Below are 21187 nucleotides of genomic sequence, written 5' to 3'. Positions count from 1 at the left end.
AAAATGCTCAACGCTGTCTGAGTACCTGCATGCGTAAGATTCTGACAGCTGTTTATAGTAAAGAGGCCTGCGTAGTTCCTTAGGACCTTGAAGTAAAGGAAGGGATCTATAAACATTTTCTACTCTGTTGAACTTTCATTTAGAAAAAAACAGGTAGCTTAATGGGTTAATGAGCAAATAGCTTTCAGATCTGAATACACGGCAAAAGCCAGCGGCATTTGAGGACTGATTATTTTAAGTGTATGAGCTCAACTGGAAGTGGCATAATGGGGAGAGGAGTAAAAATAATGCTACAAGCACTGTATGTCTGCATTAAGAAAAAAAGTGATCTGAATTAATATATAGATTACAGGAGCTGATAAGTTCATAAGAGATGATAAGACCCTGTCCCGGTTTGAAGTAAAACCGAACCAATTTTCTGTTCTGTAACTTTACATCCTAGCCAGGCCTCTTCTAACTCTCTGAAATTAACGGCATATTGTGGAGAAAACTGCTCGTTCTCAGAATGATAAGACCAATGTTTGTGCTCCATGCCAAGGGATGGTATGCAGAGAGGCCCTTGCTTATACTTATTGCTATAACAACCAAGGTCAGCCGATTTCGTTATTTGCCCCCTTAGAGGGTCAGAAACAGGAAAAAAGGAGAGGGGTCACATCAGTGGGGAGGAGTGGACAGGACAGGTGACCCAAACCTGACCAACTGGGGTATTCCATCCCATCTGCCCCATGCTCAGTATAAAAGCTGAGGGATCAAAGGGTCAGCCCCCTTCCTGCGATGGCCGACATCCAGAGAGGACTCTGTCTGTTCATCTGCCTTTGATCCCGATCCGTGTGTTCCTGACTCCAGAGCTGGGATCCAGTTCCCATCCGTCACTGAGTCCAGTCTGGGACTTCCCCAGTGCCTGCCGGTGATGTGACTGTCATCCTGGGTGCTTGATACGGTTTTGTATATATTGTATCTATTTCATTATTTTTTTCTTTTTTTTTTTTGTTTTCTTTTATTTTAATATTAATTCTTCATTAAAGTAGTTTAGTTCGCTCTAAACTTCTAAATCTCCTTATCTCTTTCTCTTCCTCTCTCCTCTTTTGCGGGGGGGAGAGGGAGGGAAGGACCATCTGTCAGTCTGGTTTTGGTAAATTCGGCTGAAACCACAACAGACCCAAAGAGTTTGCAGAAGACTTTTTTGAATTGACAGGCTTGGAGGGGACCCCACAAAAACAGTCTCTGCTGGGCTCTCTGGAGCCTGGATTGCCTGCAAAGTGATACTGCAGAAGTTATGCAAAGCTCTTGGAGCCTGCTGAAGACTGTGGAACAACAAATACAGTTGGCATCAGCTTAATCCAAGACTTCCTTTTCTCCTGCCCTCTCCAGCTACCAAAGTCACATTCATAGAGTCTATGGCTGGGATGCCATATGCACAATGCACATCTGAATATTTTTGGGGTATCTTCTTTCCAGTCTAATTTAAAGCTGCTAACATATTTGGAGAAGCATTTTTAATGGATTGCAGGCCTGAAATCTGTCTGTTTGAAGAGCACTGGTGGACATCCATTTGCCCTGGCGATTACTTTGACTGAACACACTGGATGACTACGAGAAGGAGAACAAGTGTAATAGCTCTGATGGGTCAGGCTGAAGCCCATCTTTTGTAGTATCCAGCCTCCAACAACGGCCAGGAGAGGATGCCTTTGGAAGAGTATATGAATAAATAAGAAAAACATCTACTGACTTTTCTCCAGAGTACTGTCCTAGCTTCTGGTGATCTGCATGTCAGAAAACGCACAAAGTTGACACCCAAGTTCATAGCTCAGTTAAATTTTTGTTTCAGAAATTTGTGTTGACCCAAATAAATTGTAACATTCATGAAATGCCACAGAATAAAATACTACAGCCAACTTGCATTCTGTGTAAAGGGGGCACTTCTTCCCTTTCAAGCAAAACATCCAGCCAGTGTTGCAAAAAATGCAATGTGGGTCAGAGAACCACCCACTGGTAACTAAGTCAGAGAGCATGCTCATCTGCTCAGGTCCTCAGGAGAAACACTTTGCATGTTCTCTAAAAAGCTCTTTGACATATACTTGGCTACTCTATTTTCTCATGCAATCAGTCTGCACCCAGCCCAAATACAAGATAGGCTGTGGAAATGAGGTATCGTCCTCATTCTCTGTCTTACTGCCATTTCTGGTGCTAACACTGCAACTGAACTACACTAGCACTAGAGGAGGCAGAGGTAATAAGTAATACAGTAGGTAATACATCCTGTACATATACATCCTCTCTTCCAGGGATGGGAGAAGTGGTAAACACAGTAATCCGAGGCTGAACACATCCAAAGACTACAGAGCAAGTTCCCTTATCTTGCTGTTCCCTGTGGCAGGAAATGGGGAGAAAACGCAAGACTTGTAACACTGTCTATGGAGCAGTGGTTCTGCAAAGGGCTGCAATTTTCTCTTTCTTCACTGTTCTGCTGTCTGAACAGCCTGAGTGAGTGAGACGTGTGGGTGGCTGGGCTAAGGGTCACTACCACACCATGCAAACAAGCTGCATCAGCTGGATGGGCTTGTGCGGCTACTCCACAGGTGAAGCATACCCAAGGAGATGAGGAGAATAATACAGGAGAGAGGAGAATAAAAGCCAGAATAAGATGAACCTTTATTTCCTAAATAATGCATAGATCAGCTTTTTCCTTTCTTAAACCAGTATTTAATAAATGATTTCTTAGAACATATTACCTAGAGGTATCTAATAAGTTGTATTTTCTGAGAAGGTAGCATGTTTAAACTCAGCACAGATCTGAGAACAAACACAAGCTCAAACTCAAGCTGAGACCATCTTTACGATGTACAACTGATACTCCTCAGCACAACTTGCTACTTCTCCTTTATTTGTGCCGGCTATTCAAAGGCAGCTTGATCAAGCTGACACATGGGAAGTGTCTATTTCCCCCTTTCATGGAAGTGCTTTTCAGTGAACAAGCAACATTACCTGCATGCCTTCTTGACCAGAGATCCCCACGCCAACATCTGCCACTTGGATCATGCTGACATCATTAGCACCATCACCTAAAGATGACAAGACACAGTTTTGTTGTCACTAGTAGACTATGAACAGTTAATAGCAGCAAGGCAAAGGAAAATCTAGTTGTTACCGAGTGTTGGCTGAATACAGTAAGGCGGATGTGTACTAAGTGTTGGATGGGTATAGTAAAGGAGATGTGGGGTAGGAAAGGATCTGTTTTTGGAATATAAGGTTCAAAGCTTGGCAAAGCTGCCAAGACTTTCTGATCTTTGTAGACTTTTTTTTTTTACCATGCAAAGGTGAAAAAATACCCCAAATCCCTCTCCTTTCATTAAGACCTAAAATTCAAGTATCAGGCCTGAACTGCATAAATACTAAAACACTGGAAGGATGAGAATGAGCTTCCCAATACTTCTGCTTCCTGATTAACTGTCTGCCTGCAATCAAGTATGACTAAGAATGAAATGTGCAAGGAGGCCTAAAGCCAATGAGAACGTCTACACAGTAAAAATACAATAAAGTTAAAAAGTAGATTAATTCTTTACTTGGGTTGACCAATCTGAGATCTTTAATACACCCATCACAGGTAGATTTAACTGTGCTGGTTGCACAGTCACCATCCCTTGCTCTGCTTCCAGCCATGATACCAATAGTGATAGGTGTCATAGGAAGGATACCAGGATGGGACACGTATCAACTTCTTAACCTCTTAAATTTACAGCCAGTGTGCCAGTGGAAAATGAAACTGTACTAGCTGATGACAAGAAACTCGGTTTTAAACTTCAGTGGCTGAGGCATACATTCAGATATCACTCCAGTTCGCCTGCTGTTGGCACATGTAAGAGTGGAATCTGCTCACCTGACAAAGCAGATGTCTTGGTGACTGTGACACAACCCCAAGTTAGCTCATGTTGGTTAAAAGGGAGAATGTGTACAGGTAGGCTTTTAAGCCAGAACAGGAGCTTGAGTTCCTTCCTCCATCAGAGGCTCAAGATGCTCAGAAAGAATGAAAATGCAAGCTGCCCAGTCTCCACTAGCTTTTTAAGCATTCTGGGTAATTCAAGTTAACCAGTCACATGTTTTTGACAACATATGCAAATGATTACGACCCCAGTCACTCAGCCAAAGATATAAATTCAATACAAGGGAGGGATATTTGAGTTAGATATAATATAGTGAGCATGATGATTATTATAATCAGCACACATTTGGTGATGTGGCCGTCACAGAAGTCTGGCAATTATTATATGTACTTAGGGTTTCTCATGGGTAGGTCCAAGCCACATGTGTTCCTGCTATGATTAACCATGACAAGTAGATGAAAGCTAGTGTGTTTGTGACAATATATGCTGCAATCATATCTTCCAAGGCAACACAAGCCTAAACTTGAGATAGGGGAAGAAGAGCTGTTTGATTTTTCTTATGTAAAAATCATGGAAACATGGAAGATGCTGCCAGATTTAAAACAGGGTGACTGACAAAATCTTCCCTTTGCCAACAGAGTGATTAGCTGGGAAGAAGCGTAAGTGCTGGTATGATGCCAGTCATAAATCCATTGTCTATACTGACAAAGCCAAGTCATAGCCTATGCTGTATGGCCAACTTGTGATGAAAACGCAGAACCTTGAGTTTAAACATGACTGGATGAAAAAACACTGAGCAGAATTTTTTTCTGGGTAATACAATGATTGCAAAATGGTGTTGTGCAGAGCATCAGCTAACCCAGTTCCTCACAGCTGTGTTCGGACATGCCAAAACCTCACAGCATACCTGGGCCCTGATTACCTAACTTCTGTAGGAAGAAATCCCAAATACTACTTAGTTTTGAAGAAATATGTTAGAGTAAATACGTTAGAGTTGTCTGACACATTTTCAGACAAAACTGGAAGGCTATCTGAGTTGTGAGGCAGCCGGAAGGGTTCTATTCCAAGTCAAAAAATCAAAATTCTCAAGGCACAGTATACATCAAGGCAGGCTAGTTTAAACTGAGATATTTACCTATTGCCAAGGTCATTGCTTTAAGTTTGTCTCTGACTAGTTTCACTACCATGCTCTTTTGGAGTGGGGTAGAGCGACAACACAGTACTGAACGACATCGCTTGGCTAGTGCAAGAAATTTATCTTCTAGTGTAGGCTCCAGGGCATAAGCTAGCGTCCTTCCATCAATCACTAGGCCCAAGCTGGAAAGCACAGAGGAAGAGGGTGGAGAGAGAGGGGTGAACCCAACAGTCATGTTTCCAGCAGCTTCGTTTATTGTGTTGTTTGAAAATTTAGACTCTACGCATTGCAGACACTGCTCCAGCAAGACAGCACATGTCTCCTGAAAAAAATTCAAAATAAATACACTTGAGAGAAAAGAACACATATTCAAATGTTTGTTTGCTGTATATTTAGGCATAAGGGATATGGGGAGTGTGTTATATTTGATGCACTGTTAAAGTTTTAATTTCTAATAATCTTCCCTTCTATTTGCTCTAAACACATTTAATTCTTGCAGAAGATATGACAGGAATGAGGACTTGAAAGGCTTAAAATCTAATTCCTCTTTAACATGCTGCATTGTATGTTAAACTAATTTCTTTTAGCTCCTTCGCAGAGTAACAGTGCTGGGAAATGATATAATCGGTATCAATACCAAGTTAAGTATGGTGATGAACACCATGTATACGCCTACAACTCAGATCAGGTAGTTATGCATTGTTAAAGGCCAATTAAAGATTATTTAAGATGAATTCTCTCTCCTAGCCATACTCAACTACAAGATGTTACTGAGAATATACGAACATTTAAAATGAAATGCTATTGGTCTTACAGCAAAGTATGACAAAAAAGAAAGATCATGGAAAATCAATTTACCAGTTCAGTTGATACACTCAAGAATGGAAAATGCTGTTATCTTTTCTTCCTTTTCAAAAGAAATTGGAGCTGGATACTGCTGGCCTACCTCTCCTCTGCTGATCTGAAGTCCAATTTTATCACCCCATTAAAGGACTATAGCACTATCAGTCTGGTTCCTTGTATGTTAGACCATATCAGTAAACTCTTTGTCACTGTCTGCTTGCAACAAGTTGAGCACAGGAAAGATCAGTAATTCAGAAGAATTAGAAAAGGTCTGTTAGGAAGCAAGGCATTACTGTAGATGTGGTTTTCTGACTCTCAGAGTTAGCATCGAAATTTAAGTATTGCTTCTATCTCCAGAGAAAAAGCCACCTGAGAAAACATGAATGACTGAGTTATCTAAATACTACATTTCAGTGGTGTAAAATCAAGTACAAATTCTAAATGGTTATCAATTGTTTTCTTCCGCAACACATGTTTAATAACAGGTTGCATTTGGAGACCCATTAGTGCCAATAAGCAAAACTAGGGATGTTTTGAGAATGCATACCAAAGAAAGGCATTTATGCTGCTATGGCATATTTTCATTCATGGCGGAGCCCGCTACACACAATTACATGTCTCCAGTAAGTTTATGATACATGATACTATGGCTTAGAAGCATGATTCACTGAAAAGTATTCAAAGAGGTGTCCTACCTGAAAATTACGGATGAAGCAGGAAAAGAAGAAAAAAAAAAAAGAGGGAAAGGAAAAAAAAGCCATCAAACTTTTAATTGTACAAGTTAAAAATAAAGCAAAGCTAGTTCACAAGTAAACTTGTGCATTGGATCTGCTTACTGGTGATTCAGCATTCAAAGTGATGATTTCTTCATCGTGATCTAGTAGCTTGCAGGCATACGCAATGTTAACAGCTGTTTCTTGCTTGTCTCCAGTAAGAACCCAAATCTGCAACCCAGCTTTGCGCAAGTTTGCAATGGTTTCTGGAACACCATCCTGTAAACGGTCTTCAATACCGGTTGCACCTAAGCATATAGAAAAAGCAAAATATTCCACATTATACGAACATTTAGGGTTCACCTGAAATGATAAGCTTGGATTTTTTTTTTAAAATAAGCAGTGACTTTTATTGAGAAATAGCTAAACTACCAATGGTTGCAAGATTTGCGCAGCTTTTTTTGGGTATTGAGAAAGAGGAGCGGAAAGTAGCTGGGGTAAACACCTGCATCAGCAGTTAACAACAAGTCCAGAATTCAAAACTTCAAAAGCAATCTGATGCCACTTCTAGTCTCAGATGTTCACAAGGCTGATTATCTTTGCTTATTGTCTCTCTGTTCTGTATCTTCACCATTTCTTCTGAATAAGAAATATCTATAGAAGATACTGTTGTTTCTAGGAGATTGTTTCAGTTCCTAAGGGTCTTAACTGCCTTTCCTAAACTAGAAGAGGCTGGTCACTAGAGATTTCTCCCGTTGGAAGGGGAATGACAGCAGGACTACAGATTGGCAACAGCACATTAGGCTGGAGACATAAACCTTTTCCTGCCTTGTTGCTCTTTGCTCTTGCAGAAAGACACCAGTTGCCAAATGAGCAGAGAATAAATCAGAATAAATCTGTCGGCCATGATGTGAAAGTAAAATGTGGCTTTTCCATGCTTTCAATATATCTTTCTACCTATTTATAAAAGACTGAGTATCTTTCCTATGCTTTCATACAACAATTGATAGAGACAAGATCTTCAAATACTGGAGCAAAAGCCGCTCAGGACCAAGCCCAGTGTCACCACTGATACATCAGTGCTCCACTGGGTTTCAGAGAGGCTTCAGTGTGAGGAAACGTAAGCACTCACTACATGAGAATGAGGAAGTGACAGAAAGGCAAGTTACCTGGAAAGACAGGAGCAGCAAGTAAACTTTTCTCACCTATTTATTATGCCTATGGCTGTTCCTTGAAAAAAAAATTTTAGCTATAGAAGTCCACCTGAAGTCTGAGCACCATGCATGTAGGTGGAAACGGATTCTTAGGGCAACGTCAGGAAAGCTATTATTATTCAAACAGTGTACAAAGGAAAAGATATTCCTCTTCTAGACTCACTTTTTTATTCCCACAACCTAATCATAATTGATCATTGGAAGACACAAACCACAGTATGAGGTTCTGGGGGAATGACTGAATGGTTAGTTCACTTCTGGCTTATTTGTCTGGCAGCTCAATTTCTTTTTTTTTTTTTTTTTCTTTTTTTTTCCAGAGTGCAGCCAGAGCCAACACACACAATGACGGTGGGATCTTCCTGATTAATGTGGTCCAAATTAGTCAGCTCTTGCTCCCATTTAAGTCAGAGGAGAGAAACAGACACTTTACGGGCATGATTCATCTAATCCTAAAGTGGGTACCTATCACAGACCAAATGAACTGCACTTTTTGTCTCTCCATTGGTTATATTGGGGAGCCTTAGAGATCTGCAGTAGATACATCAAAAGTTGGGTGAGGTGGATCTCATCTGCCAGAAACAGGCATGTGGGCAATTAGTTAAGGTTGTTATCTCCAACGGTGTTATGGCTATCCCAGTTTCTTTGCCAGAGAAAGCAGTTGGATACTTGAAATAATAGTGGGTATATACGCATTTTAGAATCTCAGTGATGTCCACATCTCAGCTCAGCAGAGGAAGAGTGTGACTTATTTCTTGGAATACATTTTACATACACTGATTTTAACTGCATCATTATGAATTACTGCAATCCCGTTCAACAGAATACAGGCCCTGAGTGCATGTATATGTATATGAGAGTTGATGCCTCTCACAAATGCAGTTTATGAGCTCTGCTTTATGAGTGTCTCTGGTACCCCTGGAGTCATAGAAGTCTCTGACATGTTCAAGTGGCGTTAAGCTAATGAAATTCTGTAGACAGGTTGGGCCAAGTCCTCCTCCTGTTTAGAGCGGCAGTCCTCGTTTATGATATTGTGTCAAATTCATCCCTGATATTACTCCACTCATTTCACTAGTGATAAAATGATGGCAGGAGAAAGGCAAACAGGATATGCCTGTTATGTTAATTATATCCCATTCCTTTGTGGTGCTGCATATGACAGCCATGACAAAGTCCAAAAGAAGCCAATTTCTGTACTGTCAGAAACCATTTAAGGGAAAGAACGGATTTCATAGCCAAGCTTTCAGAATTTTTAACACATTTTAATTTCATGTCCAGCTCTCATTTCATTACCTAGCAGATGCAGATTCTTCTCTATCCGTAGTGCTGACTGAAACAGAAGTTCTTCACGATTTTCAATAGAGGATTCTGCTTCTAAATGACTTTTTAACCAACAGGCATACTCTTCCTTGCTGAGAACCTATTAAAAAGAGTATGTGAGGGCATAGTCAATGTGATGCAGAAGCATTCATACTTTACTGAATAAAATGAAAAAGAAGTTATGAATCAAGAACAATAAATTAATAAATGCCGTCAGTAATCTTTGTCAAGACTCTCCTTAAAAGCAAACTAAGAGTCTGCATTTACTTACTCTTTTTGCAATACAGAGGGTCCGCAGCCCATCTACAGCATACAGATTAAGGTAATTCTGGGTTTTGCTTTGGATTTTTTTTTGATGTTTGCCCCGAGGGTCATCTAGATAAGAATAAAAAAAGAAATTAGTGATTGAAAAATAACAGCAGCTGAGTGGCCTCAGAGAATAAAAACTTGTCTACAGTACTCACTGTACCGGCACTTTGTAAGTAATACTTTTAAAGAGCTGCTGATGTCTCCTGGGAAACTCAAGTAAAACATTCCATTTAGAAAAAAAAAATCTTGTCTTTTTTTTATTTATCTTTTCTGTCTTCTCTCTTCAAAAGTCATTGTGAATGTATGTTAGAAAGACCTTCTTTTTCTTATTCCTTAAGTATTTGTTTGGCCTGAATACTTTAAGAAATCATGATAATCTTCACAGCAAACAATAGTGACAGGAAGAGAAGTATGATTTCAAATACACTACTAGCAAATGCTTCTCCACATCTCATTATGTGCAGAAAAATGACACTTAAAAATAGCACTTTTCCACCAAGGTAAATAACTCAAAAGAACTAGAAACAATGCCCTGTTTTGTATATCTAAGTCTATGAAGGTACTTCTGTTCCTTCTGTACTGATACTACCTATCAGCCCAAGTCAACACAAGAAGCTCTGGGTGTGACTGTGATTTCATTTAGAAGAGAATTTACACTTGTGCACACCTCACAGCTAGCTTCCACCTTGAATGCAGCAACACAACTTCCACTTAGCTTTACTCTTCACTTAAAGCCACGCATCAGAACTCAAAATCAGGACTGAGCAACTGTTCCTTTTCTCTCTTTAGCTGGGATTGGTTCAATGTGCTCACATTGTGATCAAAAAAGAGTAATTAGTAGAATGGTAACACATTTTGTTCCATCTCATTACCTAAAATGATGTCTTCAAAAGTTAAAAACAGGTAATATGCATCTTTTTTTATCATCTAGGATCAAGACATGTTCATGTACGATGTACTGTTGTAGCAATCTTAAATAATATGAATTGCAGGGTTAGTACAATGTACAAGCTGGTAAGTTTTTAGATTTGAACTATTGAGTGAGAATGACCGGTACCTTATGGCAGGTTTTCCTATTCCCTGATGTCATTCTTTTTTTTTCTAGAGTCTGTATGTTTCTTGGGGTGTAGAATAATTTCAGGATTATAATTTTGTAATTGGAGCTGTTCCTTAATGTAATATTTGTGTTACTGGTACCTGCACAGTAATGAGCCACAGAGTCATGTGAATGCCACTCATCACCAGAAGTCTGAGCATCTGAAGAGACCTCCTGTGTATGGTATCAGTTCACCAGTGGATGTGCTCACCTCTCAACTGACCATACTGAGAACCTGGGGCACTATACCTTATCTTAAGCACTTCATACAGGTATCTAAATTAGATGACACAAATATCTTACTGTTTATACTTTTTGGTGCCCGTTTTCCCAGTGTGCATTCATTCATACCCAATTTGATCTTGCAATGTGTGACCATGTATACACATCTATCTGTCTGTCTCTAAGCTTACACAGCATTCAGAACTTTCATATTTATACAGCAGCACAGTGTCTAACCAGACGTTCAGAGGCTCCAGCACAAACATGTATAAGTATTGATGTTGTAGGAAGGAAGAAGCTGGGAGGTTGGAATCCAAATATTCTGGTTTTTTTTCCTGTTATCTCAACCATGTATCAGCACATTTTACACCCTGTATAGTCATTTTCTCACCTTTAAAGACTGTCCTGTCCTTTCTAGGTCTGTAAAGCTGTGAGTGTATATAACCAGTTGGTCCTAAGGGACCTAAAGTCCTAAGTGACTGTGGTATTTCAAGCATTCCTTTGTTTTAGTTCTATCTCAATCTGATTAAGGTCATGTGGTGAATACTAGTAAGCCTGTCCACCTATCTATTAATGCTACCTATGCTATCACTATAGATTTTTTCAAAGTGTCAATACAGACATATTATTCCAGAAGAACATCCCTATAAATATTATTTGCAACCGGAAAGCCCCTTCTTACAGTATAGCTTGTGGCTCCAACACACACACCACAAGGCTCCATCAGAAGCTATAAAACCTGCTCACAACTAGATTCATCTGCAACATAAAGTGGAAATGTGCATATACTAAACTGGCAACCTAACACAGTTTCATTTACCTTCTTTTCTATTTGTGCATGATAATCTTTTTGGCATATGTGACTTGGCTATGTAATATAAGATTATTTTTTTTCTGGGAGAAGTACTGCAGCAAACCTTCTTGTGGGCTTCTTGTATTTGTGAGTCAGCTTTTTTAACTTTAGCAGAATAAAGTATGCAAGCACTCTTCCTAATTTATTGTGATACATTACCATTCTAGAGAGAAATGCCATATTTCTTGCGTATCTTCCACAAAACTGTCTTATGGAAGTGGCTATTTCAGTCACTCACTGATTTCAAATGGTGCAAACTTGAATAGGTGCTTAAACACACCAAAAAGTTGTTTCTATCACCTCAGATCTGTCTAACAAGTCTATCACTTCAGATCACTAACAAGTGCTGTTAATCACTTCAGATCTGTCTGAGTGCCACGGGCACTAATGCAGTGATTACAATGTCAAATGGTTATACCACCTTCAATGAACAAAGACAGTAATTCTCTACAAGTAGAGATGTGCACACCCTTTTCTGTGTGAATTCTTAATTCCAGCATGGAAGACTCTGTCTCCCTCCTCCACCAGCATATCATTGAAAGATAAAACCCTTCTAGCTCTTCATGTTCCTCATCAGTCTTGCTCTGAGATTTATCTTTAACTCAGAAGTTAAAAGGAGGGAAGGAATCTCTTGCAGATAAAACCCAGTTGTGGAAATTCTTTTTAGCCAGGACGCAGCGTCTGTGCTAAGCAGTGTGACCGCATGCACCATGGAAGTGAAAACCAGCAAAAAAGTCTTCTCCGAAAGAATGATAGAGAGCTAGTGGCTTTCTGCTTGCTTCCTTTCCTTCCATAATTGCAAGCTGCAGAAAGCCAGCCCAGTCATTGTTTTCTCAATTACTTATGTTCACAGTTCCTGTGCGAGCCGGTTATTGACTCAAACAGTAATTTTCTTATTTATGAACATGAACTCTTGAGATAAAGTAAAAACAATACACTCTTGGAAATAATTTCAAGGCTTTTGGCAATATCTGTATGCTATCAGAAAATGTCAGGTTTCACAGTCTCAACTAGATGTACAGGCAGAGCAAATGGAGTAAATTCAGAAACATTTTAAGTTTTGAAGCTTGCGGTAGTATCTGATTTTCTATAAGACACAACTGAAGCTACAACATAATACAATTGCTTCTGGCTGTTCCTTGTGTCATATTTTAAAATGCTCTTCCTCCCAAACAAACAGGACCCTTGTGTCTGATAGGACCCAGTCATGAAACATGATATTAGAGCTGGGAGATCAGGGACATGGTGTTGTCTTGGTCTTTCAGCTCTAAGAGCACAAATACCACAAAGTCTCAAGATGCACGCTTGACTGGTGTACAATTTACATGTCCCTCAGGGACTAAGATAGCAAAAAGCAACCACTGGGATTAGCTGTCATGTCGATTCACTTATTGGTCAATTCCTTGAAATGATAAATGCCCGAATTCTCATTGCATTACATCTCCTCTCACACTCACGTTCCACCATAACCAGAGAACAGGATGAAACCACCGACAGATCCTGCAATACAGATAACAGCCACAGTATAAACCTTGTGAGGCTCCCTCTACCTGGGGAACACCTTCCTGTAACGGGAAAAAGATGCTATTCCCTCAGGAACTGACAACATATCTGCTGATATTAGGATACTGCAGGCAGTGACTGAATTCAGTTCCAGGAGTGAAGCTGCTCAAGAGAAATGTCAAGTGTTTTTCAGACAGATCAGCTGAAATATACAGAATTACTGAAGCCAGCAGTGGCTTAGAGGGCTAGAAAACAAAGGAAACTGCTTATGAGGTTCTAGTGGCTGCACTTTACACCGCTTGTAAAAGCAAAATATACTAAAACTCATAGTTCAATTTGGGCTAGAAAACTAACAAAAAAGGGCAAAATTCCAAAGCCACATTCAATTTGCTTGCCTGTAAAGACACTGGAATGGCTGTATTTGCCCAAATACAGAATCTGCTCACTGCCAGCACCAATCTTCAGGAACTTCGCTCCCCCTTTGCTGACATACACCATCTTTGGTAATGTCGCCATTTGGTTTCTAACCGGCCTTGTTGGTTTTACCCAGGTGAGTCCTACATCTGCCTAAAATTTGCCTGAAAATTCCTTGATTCATTGGGTTGACTGTGAATGGACACAGCAGCTGAAAACATAGTCTGTTATATGGTGACAAAATATTGGAGACTTGGCATAAAATAATCTTTTCTTTTTAATACTAAGTTCTCATTCTGAGAACTTACTTCCAAACATTATTTTCTAGGTATGTTATTAGAAATTCTTAGTACTACAAATTCTCTGTTAGTACTTTGGAGGGAAACAAGTCTCCACAGATGCTATATGTACCTTCCATGATATCAGATCTTTACTAGAAAATTATTAATGAATACTTAGTTGTTAGTTAAGGACAAGTTGTTCTTAATTTTTTTGGCTTGGCTTTGATTTATATGGCTGTAAACAGAAAACTAATGCCAACATTTTTCTGTATTTCATTAAAATAAAATTACACAGTATAAGCCTTTCACAATTGTTTACTCTAACTAAGTTAAAGTAACCACAAAGTCAATGCATTAGTGAAACATGGGAAGTACCTCTAGCACTCTGGGGCTCTGTCCATTCATACTGGGGTAACCTTTAAACACTGGATTAAATTCAGTGTTGAAAATACAGTAAATTAGATGCAAACTGAAACCAGTGTGTCTCCTCTAACTCCTGAAAGCTTACAGGGTTCTTTGTGAATCCAGCTGATTACAATTAGCAGCTACTTAAAGTTGTCCCTGTTTCATGCGGCATCTGGGTGCTGGAGAAGCTCTTCGTGCATAAGGGAAGTATTCCATGTTCACAGCTACACGTCTATTCCCTGTTAGTCAACTACATATTTGAAGCCAAGATTTCTCATCTGAACAGCATCTCTCCTTCTTTGGCCACAGTGTCTCTGTTTTGATGGCTGATTGATTCACAGTGCCCTTTAGTGTCATAGTCAAACCAACATAAAAGCGTTGATTCATGTAAACATATTGCAGCAAAAGGACATAAAGATTCACAAATGAAACAGGAAGTGCTTGGGCTTTATATAAAATACTCAAATAGCCAAGTACTGCCAGGCAGGCTTTCCTGAAGAAATGTAAATTGCTTTGGTAGAGTTTCAAGAAATTCCTTCAAAATAAAGTTTGCTAGTAGAAGATCTTGTACAGAAATTAATTTAACTCATTCTTGTAAGGTGAGGAACCAGTAATTTGTTACAGAAAATTTGCTAGAATAACAAAGTATTATAAAAGAAGAGAGATGGCTGCCATTCTACTGTTCCCTGTATTCACAACAAAAGCTGGCAGGTCTGCCTGCTAGAGAAGGCAATAAGATCTGATGACTTTTCAGTAGTTAACCAGAACCACCTCCCTCCCACCCCCACTCCCACAAAGGTAAAGAAAAGATGTACCTGAAGAGCAGGGTAGAAGAAGATCCATAATAACTGAATCTGCTCCTTTAGTGTAAACATTTATTTCATCTGTGAGAGGATGCCTGACGACTACTGACATCCTCTTCCTGACGGAATCAAAGCCCAATGTGTGTAATACTTCAAAGCTTAATGTCCCCAGGTGAGGTAGCTCCACTGATACCTGGTCAGATAGCCTTCCAACCAGGGAACAGTTATATGCCCTTGCTGCATAGACGAGAGCAGCTTCATCTGGACTCTCTGCTTCATAACGGAGTTCTCCTTCCTCAGGTCCACTCCCCACAGCTGTCCTGCCTTGCTGGGAGCTGTAGCCATTGTTATTGATCTGCGCAGAGTATGCCAGCTTCTCTTCCAGTTTTAATAAAGTGCTATCTGTAGATGTAGACGAAAGCACACTTAAACCAAATCTGTGCATTGATTTGCTTGTAGCTAGACTAGATGAACTGCTGCTGTTAGATCCAGAGGTCAAGCGACTTGGAGTGAATCTTCGTATGAAGTCTTCTATGGTTTTTACTGGAGATTTTAGTTCAAATCGATCTCTAACCTTGAGAAGTAAAACACAAACAAATGAACAGAAAAAGAAGAAAAGCTGTACAAGAATTCTGACATTGACATTCAGTCTGAGCAGCTCCAATTAAAGAGGAGAAATTCTCTGAGAACAAAATGCAATGGCATTTGTATTTTGAGAAAGGAAAGTAAATGGACAAAACTGACTCAACAGCAAAAAACTTGTTAGAACTTCAGAATTGTGCCTCTGTGTGAAAGCACATATGTTTGTATTAAAAACATTTTTTAATTCTTTCACCTCCTCAGATATGACTAATGGATAGACTATCAGTGTTGTACCGCCACCAGTAGTGTATATTAAAGTCTATTGTTAGTAGGAAACCTTGGCATTCTTTGTACATATTCAGTGAAGGCAGTAAAAAAAAAAGCTAATGAGAGAGTTTTCTATTGAGAAATGTGGTATCAGAAAAGTTTTATGAGAATATGCCAATGTCGACAACATTCTCAATAGGAACATGTTGAAATAAATAATTTCTGCTGTCTTCTCTTTCAGCATCAAAGCATTTTGCTTCAGTTTTATCACTCATCTCTGTTTACTTAAATCTTTTTTACAGATCCAGTGTTATTAACAGTAATAGCACATTCATAGTAATATATATTAAATTATTGTATAACGTTCCTGAAACGGCAGAATTGAGCATTCTCCAAATGTTTCCCTGGCACAGAAACATGTCATTTTGCAGACTAGTTCACTTTTTATTCCAATCTGGAACAGAAACAACTCTCGGAATTTTCTCCAGAACGGAAATTCCAGCTGCTGGCTAGCTTTAATACTACATTCCATTATATTTTTGTCTTACAGATCATCTTGAGATTGTGTTTTTGAAATTCTCATTCATCAATGACACTGGTTTAAGCCAACTTAGGCAGTAACGATCATTATTTCTCATAATGTGTATAAGATGCATACTTTACATAATTTGAAAGTTTTAAGCGATGTTCTTCAAGTCTATTCTCTTTTCAAACTTTTAAAAAATGTCTCAGTCTTTTCTTAATATAATCTATATACACAAAATATTCACAGACAGCTTATATTCCTTTCTGGGAAGTCTTGCACATCTACAAATTGTTTTCCACACATACTTACACACGTACTTACATTTATTAAGTGAATAAGTTACAGTACAAGCAACTGGGAAAGTTTCAGATGTATCTTGAAGTTGTAGATGATGAGAGATGTTACCTTGAAGGTAAGTTGACATACTCCATTTAACTAATGCTTAGCTAAACCTGCTCATTCACATAGCAGTTCTAATAGTTGTCTCACAACTAGCTCTAGCTGTTTCTCACTAGAACAGGAGGTTTTCATTTCCTCAATTTACAATTAGCATTAATGCAAAAGAGGCTTAAACTCTCTTTTGCTGCTTCTTTAACCCACCTTCTGTCGGGGCTGATTTGGTGCAGTAACCACAACAGTATTACATATAGTCAAAGCAATGAAGAAGTCAAAAATGTCACATAGTTCTGGAGTCAGATGGGATAATGGCTGTTCGTGGCTCCTCATGACCTCCAGGTGCTTTGCACATTCATTCACCTTTTCTAACAAGCGTGGGTCAGGTGTGATGTCCTTCTCCTAGTAACGAACAGCAGTGATTAATAACTGTGATTCTGCAAATTTCCAAAGCAGCAACAAGCAATCAAAGCATCCAAAGCAGTGCCAATGTCAAGAGTTTTTACATCGGCCTTACACCAAAGAATGGAGGTAGAGAGGATTGTAAGACACCCATTCTAGACAATAAACAGTTAACAATGAGCCTTCTAATAGAAATGGAAATGAGTAACTGTGTTGTCAACTTTTTCACTATAGATAATTAGAGCCTTAATATTCATCTACTTTGGGGGTAGTGGGTAGGAGAAGAGTTACATACTAATATTCCTCCCTCTTTCCTGTCTAATTCAAGACATTTATTATCTATTACTAAAGGGTGGTACACTACAAAGACCAAAAGAGTAGAAAAATTAGACAGCCGTGACATTCAAAGCTCTGTCTTACATCAACACAATAAAATGAAACCCTCTTGGATTGTTTGTTAGAGAACAACAACCATCCACACATTTGAGAGTAATTCTTGTGTGTTTTTACATTGAAACACAGAGCATCTTCCACTTTATTTCATTAGCACTTTCCATTTCTTTAACCTATTTCTTGTCAGAGCAAACCCTGGTATTTCTTAAGATAGCAGGATGCAGGGATACAAAAGATTAAAAGATAAACCGACCTAAGGCTCTTTCTTAGTAGAATTTTATCTGCTGATGCTCAGCAGCTGATGAATCTGAGCAACCGCAGAACCCCATGTGTAAAAAGTGGAACTTTGAATTGTACCAAAAGAGCTTACTCTTGACTGAAATCAAGAAGTTCCACCAGTGCAAACAGCATCTTTTTGTATCTACATTTGTAATTTGTTTTGAGGGTGAATTTGTGTCAACAGTGCAACAAAGCAAAATCCCTAGATAAACAAGGCTTGGCTTCTCTGCTCTTTTATAACCACTCAGCTCATATAAAACTTCCATGGAATTACAATGGCATAAAATAAATTAACCAAAGCAAAGTTGTAAGTACATAAATTCACCAACAAAAATACAACACATGCAATCCACTGATAATCTTGAGTCACACTAAAAATTATGCTATGGTGTACATCAACAGCGTCTAAGAATTGGAATGCACGGTGTTCAGCCCAACACTTGTTCATTTTAAAATCCTTTGAGAAAAGAGAAAAGAAGAGGCTTACATAGAGCAATTAGAATCCTTGACCTCAAATCTTATGCTACTCTCGGCTTCTGAAGATAAAGGGAAGGAATTTGAAAAATCTTCTTTTCAAAATCAAGGTATAATTAAAACAATGGTTTCAGATTGTCTTTACCTACAGCTTGTTCGCACAGAGAAGGTATTTAGATAAGATCTTTGCCTACACTTGATTGTTTTTGTACAAACAGCTGTGACTACAGAAGAAAAAATACCAACATGAAGTCTATAAGAGGTACACAACGTGCTACAGATTTCTTTACCTTTTCCTTTTCAGGACATTGTTCTACTAAAAGATACAGGACGCTGTGCATTTGGTTCTCCTGACTTACCATCGGGCTACTGAACGCAGTGTGCTTCGAGAGTATGCTTGCTCTTTTTGCTTCAGCTCTGCTACCCGTGCGCCGGTGGGTTTTGGTGCTCTGGCTTCTGTGGATTACTTTGATGCTCTGATGGCTGCAGATACTGTCACGCTGGGACAGAGTTCCTCCTTTTGGGGCTGCCTCGTCTTCCTCAGAATCAGGTTCTTGGTACATCGCTAAGCGTTTGGCTATCAGTAAAAACACAGAGCAAGAAATGTTCTGTATGTTAAACGTGGCTGAGAAAGAGGGAGCGGGACACGGTAACTTTGTTCAAGTGATCTGGTTTTAACATACTGTGCTTCCACAGTAAGAATTAATGATTCCATTATCAGGGGATAACAAAGTCTAGTCTTAACTGAATGGTAGGATCAGAGGATGCAGGTAACATAATTAGAAATGTAATGCAATATATTGCCTCCCTCATCATCACACTCTCTGAAAGGCAGTTAGACTCTGCGCTAACTCACTGCATTCCTGAAGACTATTTCACAGCTCAGCCTAATGAAATCAACCAAAGAATTTGGTCTTCACTTGCAGTCTCAGAAGGAAATAAACAATCCAGAAAACTTTCTTGTCCTTTCCGACAGAATATAGAAATTTCACAGGAAGTGTTTTCCAGCAAAAATATTATATCTACCCAGTACCAATTAACTGACATCTGAATTGTCTTCAGAACACCACACCTACAGAGCACTACTGCCCTGATTTTATACACAGAGATGGGGTACAGACACCGTAGAAGCCTCGCTCAAGGTCAGGGCCATCTGCTGCAGAGTAGGGACATGAACCTAGATTCTTGACTCCTAGCCTAGTGCTAAAATCCCCCTGGAGCCCATCCCTTCCTCTCTGAACAGCATGATAGGCAGGTCAATGCAGCATGCGGTATCAAAATCAGGGTACTCTCACCTGCTGCAACACTTGTTTCTATCACAATTTGCTGCAGCAAGCAATACCTAGTGTACACAGAATGAAAGAAGTTTTCCAAATGACACATTTTAGATGAATGCTTCCTCAGTCAAGAATCCAACTACAACAATTAATGTTAGAAACCAGTCCTGGCAGTTTGATATACAGAAGTTAAAAAGGGAACAGAAAGAAGAGGTGTGAAACAGCCGTGGAATCCATTCCCTGTAATGACAGCTCTAACTCATGTATAACATATTTTTCCATTCCTAAAGACCATGGGCATTTAATAATCTGAGTTATTCATTAGCCAGGCACATGCCACTTTACCAGATATCTATTTATTCCTTCATTAGGTATTCATTGAAAGGCTTTTCATCGTACTCTCACTAATCCACACTATTCAGATATACAGTAAAAGTTACATACTTGTGGCTCGGCTTTGTTTCGGTTCTCTGGTGTAACAAATTAGATTTTCCTAATGTCAAATGATAAATCACTAGCATGTAAGTTAATTATTCAGGCATTTAACAAAAAAAAAAAAAAAAAGAAAAAGAGTTTTCTTCCAAAAGACTTCCCAAGAAAAAATCTTGTATTACATATAGTGCATTTGGCATGGGATCACTTTTAACATAGTTAGCTTTATGATCAAAGAAAAACCCATCCTTGCCGTTTGCTGCAATTTTCAAACATGTTTTAGCTGTCAGAAAGCAGTCGGAGGAGTTGAAATCAGACCACACACAGTACATGGTGATAGCTCTATCAGTACAGTATCATACATCAGAGGTGTTTTCAACTCCATTTGGAACATGTATAGGCTGTGTCTGAAATGTGGGAGCTGGGAGAGCTTCCCAGCCCTGGCTGTGAATGCACACCTGGTTGTTGCTCTACCTGCATGCCCAGGTATGCAACATCCTGCCCTGCACTCTGGCTCCAGCTGGAAGAAAATTCAAGCCACGGTGGTAGAAAAGGCAATAGTGCATTTTGAGACATGGAGAAGAGACTGCAGGGCACACTGCAGATCACCCCGTAGCTCGAACTGCAGATCACCCCCATAGCTCGAACACAGCCCTGCAGCCCAGGCCCTGAGGCTGACGTAGACTAACTGTGTATGACTGAGGAGTTTCCTTCATTAGCATTATTTGGTGCGATTCATGCTTCTCAGTGTTATGTGGTGGGAAAGAGGTTGAGCAAGGGCACGTTCAGCGCTGTGAGGGCAGCTGCTCATTGAGCCACACACCTGTAAAGAGAAGAGCACAGCACCACTGCTGCCTTCTTTCAGGGCCTTCCTTGTCCTTTGATTCATATGACAGAACCTAGAAGACAGCTCAAAAACTCAGGGAGGTGACTGGTCTTCTTGGCTCTTCTGTTGCACGGCAACGAGTTGCAAGGAAATAAAGTTCAATCCACCTGCACAGGCTGCTTCCTGCAACTTCTTGCACATGCTTTGGGGCAGCACAATTTTAACCTGGCCCATCACTCTTGCTCACTAATTCCCACTTTCTTCCGCTCATTTTCCCAGTAGAAGTGCAGATCCCTATACTGTAAATTTATGTTTGAATTCACAGGTTTCTCTGTATCAGAAGGAGT

General features: G+C 39.5%; 1 protein-coding gene across 1 annotated transcript in view; it reads right to left on the bottom strand.

Moving 5' to 3' along the window:
- Positions 1 to 21187, bottom strand: part of ATP10A (ATPase phospholipid transporting 10A (putative)) — a 120458-nt gene that overhangs the window by 13416 nt on the left and 85855 nt on the right. The window contains exons 8-15 of the mRNA XM_074151349.1: positions 18665 to 18882; positions 16965 to 17159; positions 15002 to 15563; positions 9375 to 9478; positions 9077 to 9203; positions 6696 to 6880; positions 5017 to 5338; positions 2986 to 3062 (exon numbers count right to left, since the gene is read on the bottom strand). Coding sequence (XP_074007450.1) covers positions 2986 to 3062; positions 5017 to 5338; positions 6696 to 6880; positions 9077 to 9203; positions 9375 to 9478; positions 15002 to 15563; positions 16965 to 17159; positions 18665 to 18882 — 1790 coding nt within the window. The remainder of the gene's footprint in view (positions 1 to 2985; positions 3063 to 5016; positions 5339 to 6695; positions 6881 to 9076; positions 9204 to 9374; positions 9479 to 15001; positions 15564 to 16964; positions 17160 to 18664; positions 18883 to 21187) is intronic.

Source organism: Numenius arquata, chromosome 1 (genome assembly GCF_964106895.1).
Source record: "Numenius arquata chromosome 1, bNumArq3.hap1.1, whole genome shotgun sequence".
NCBI lineage: Eukaryota > Metazoa > Chordata > Aves > Charadriiformes > Scolopacidae > Numenius > Numenius arquata.
Note: the sequence above shows the minus strand (reverse complement) of the source record. Positions and strands in the feature narration are given on the sequence as shown.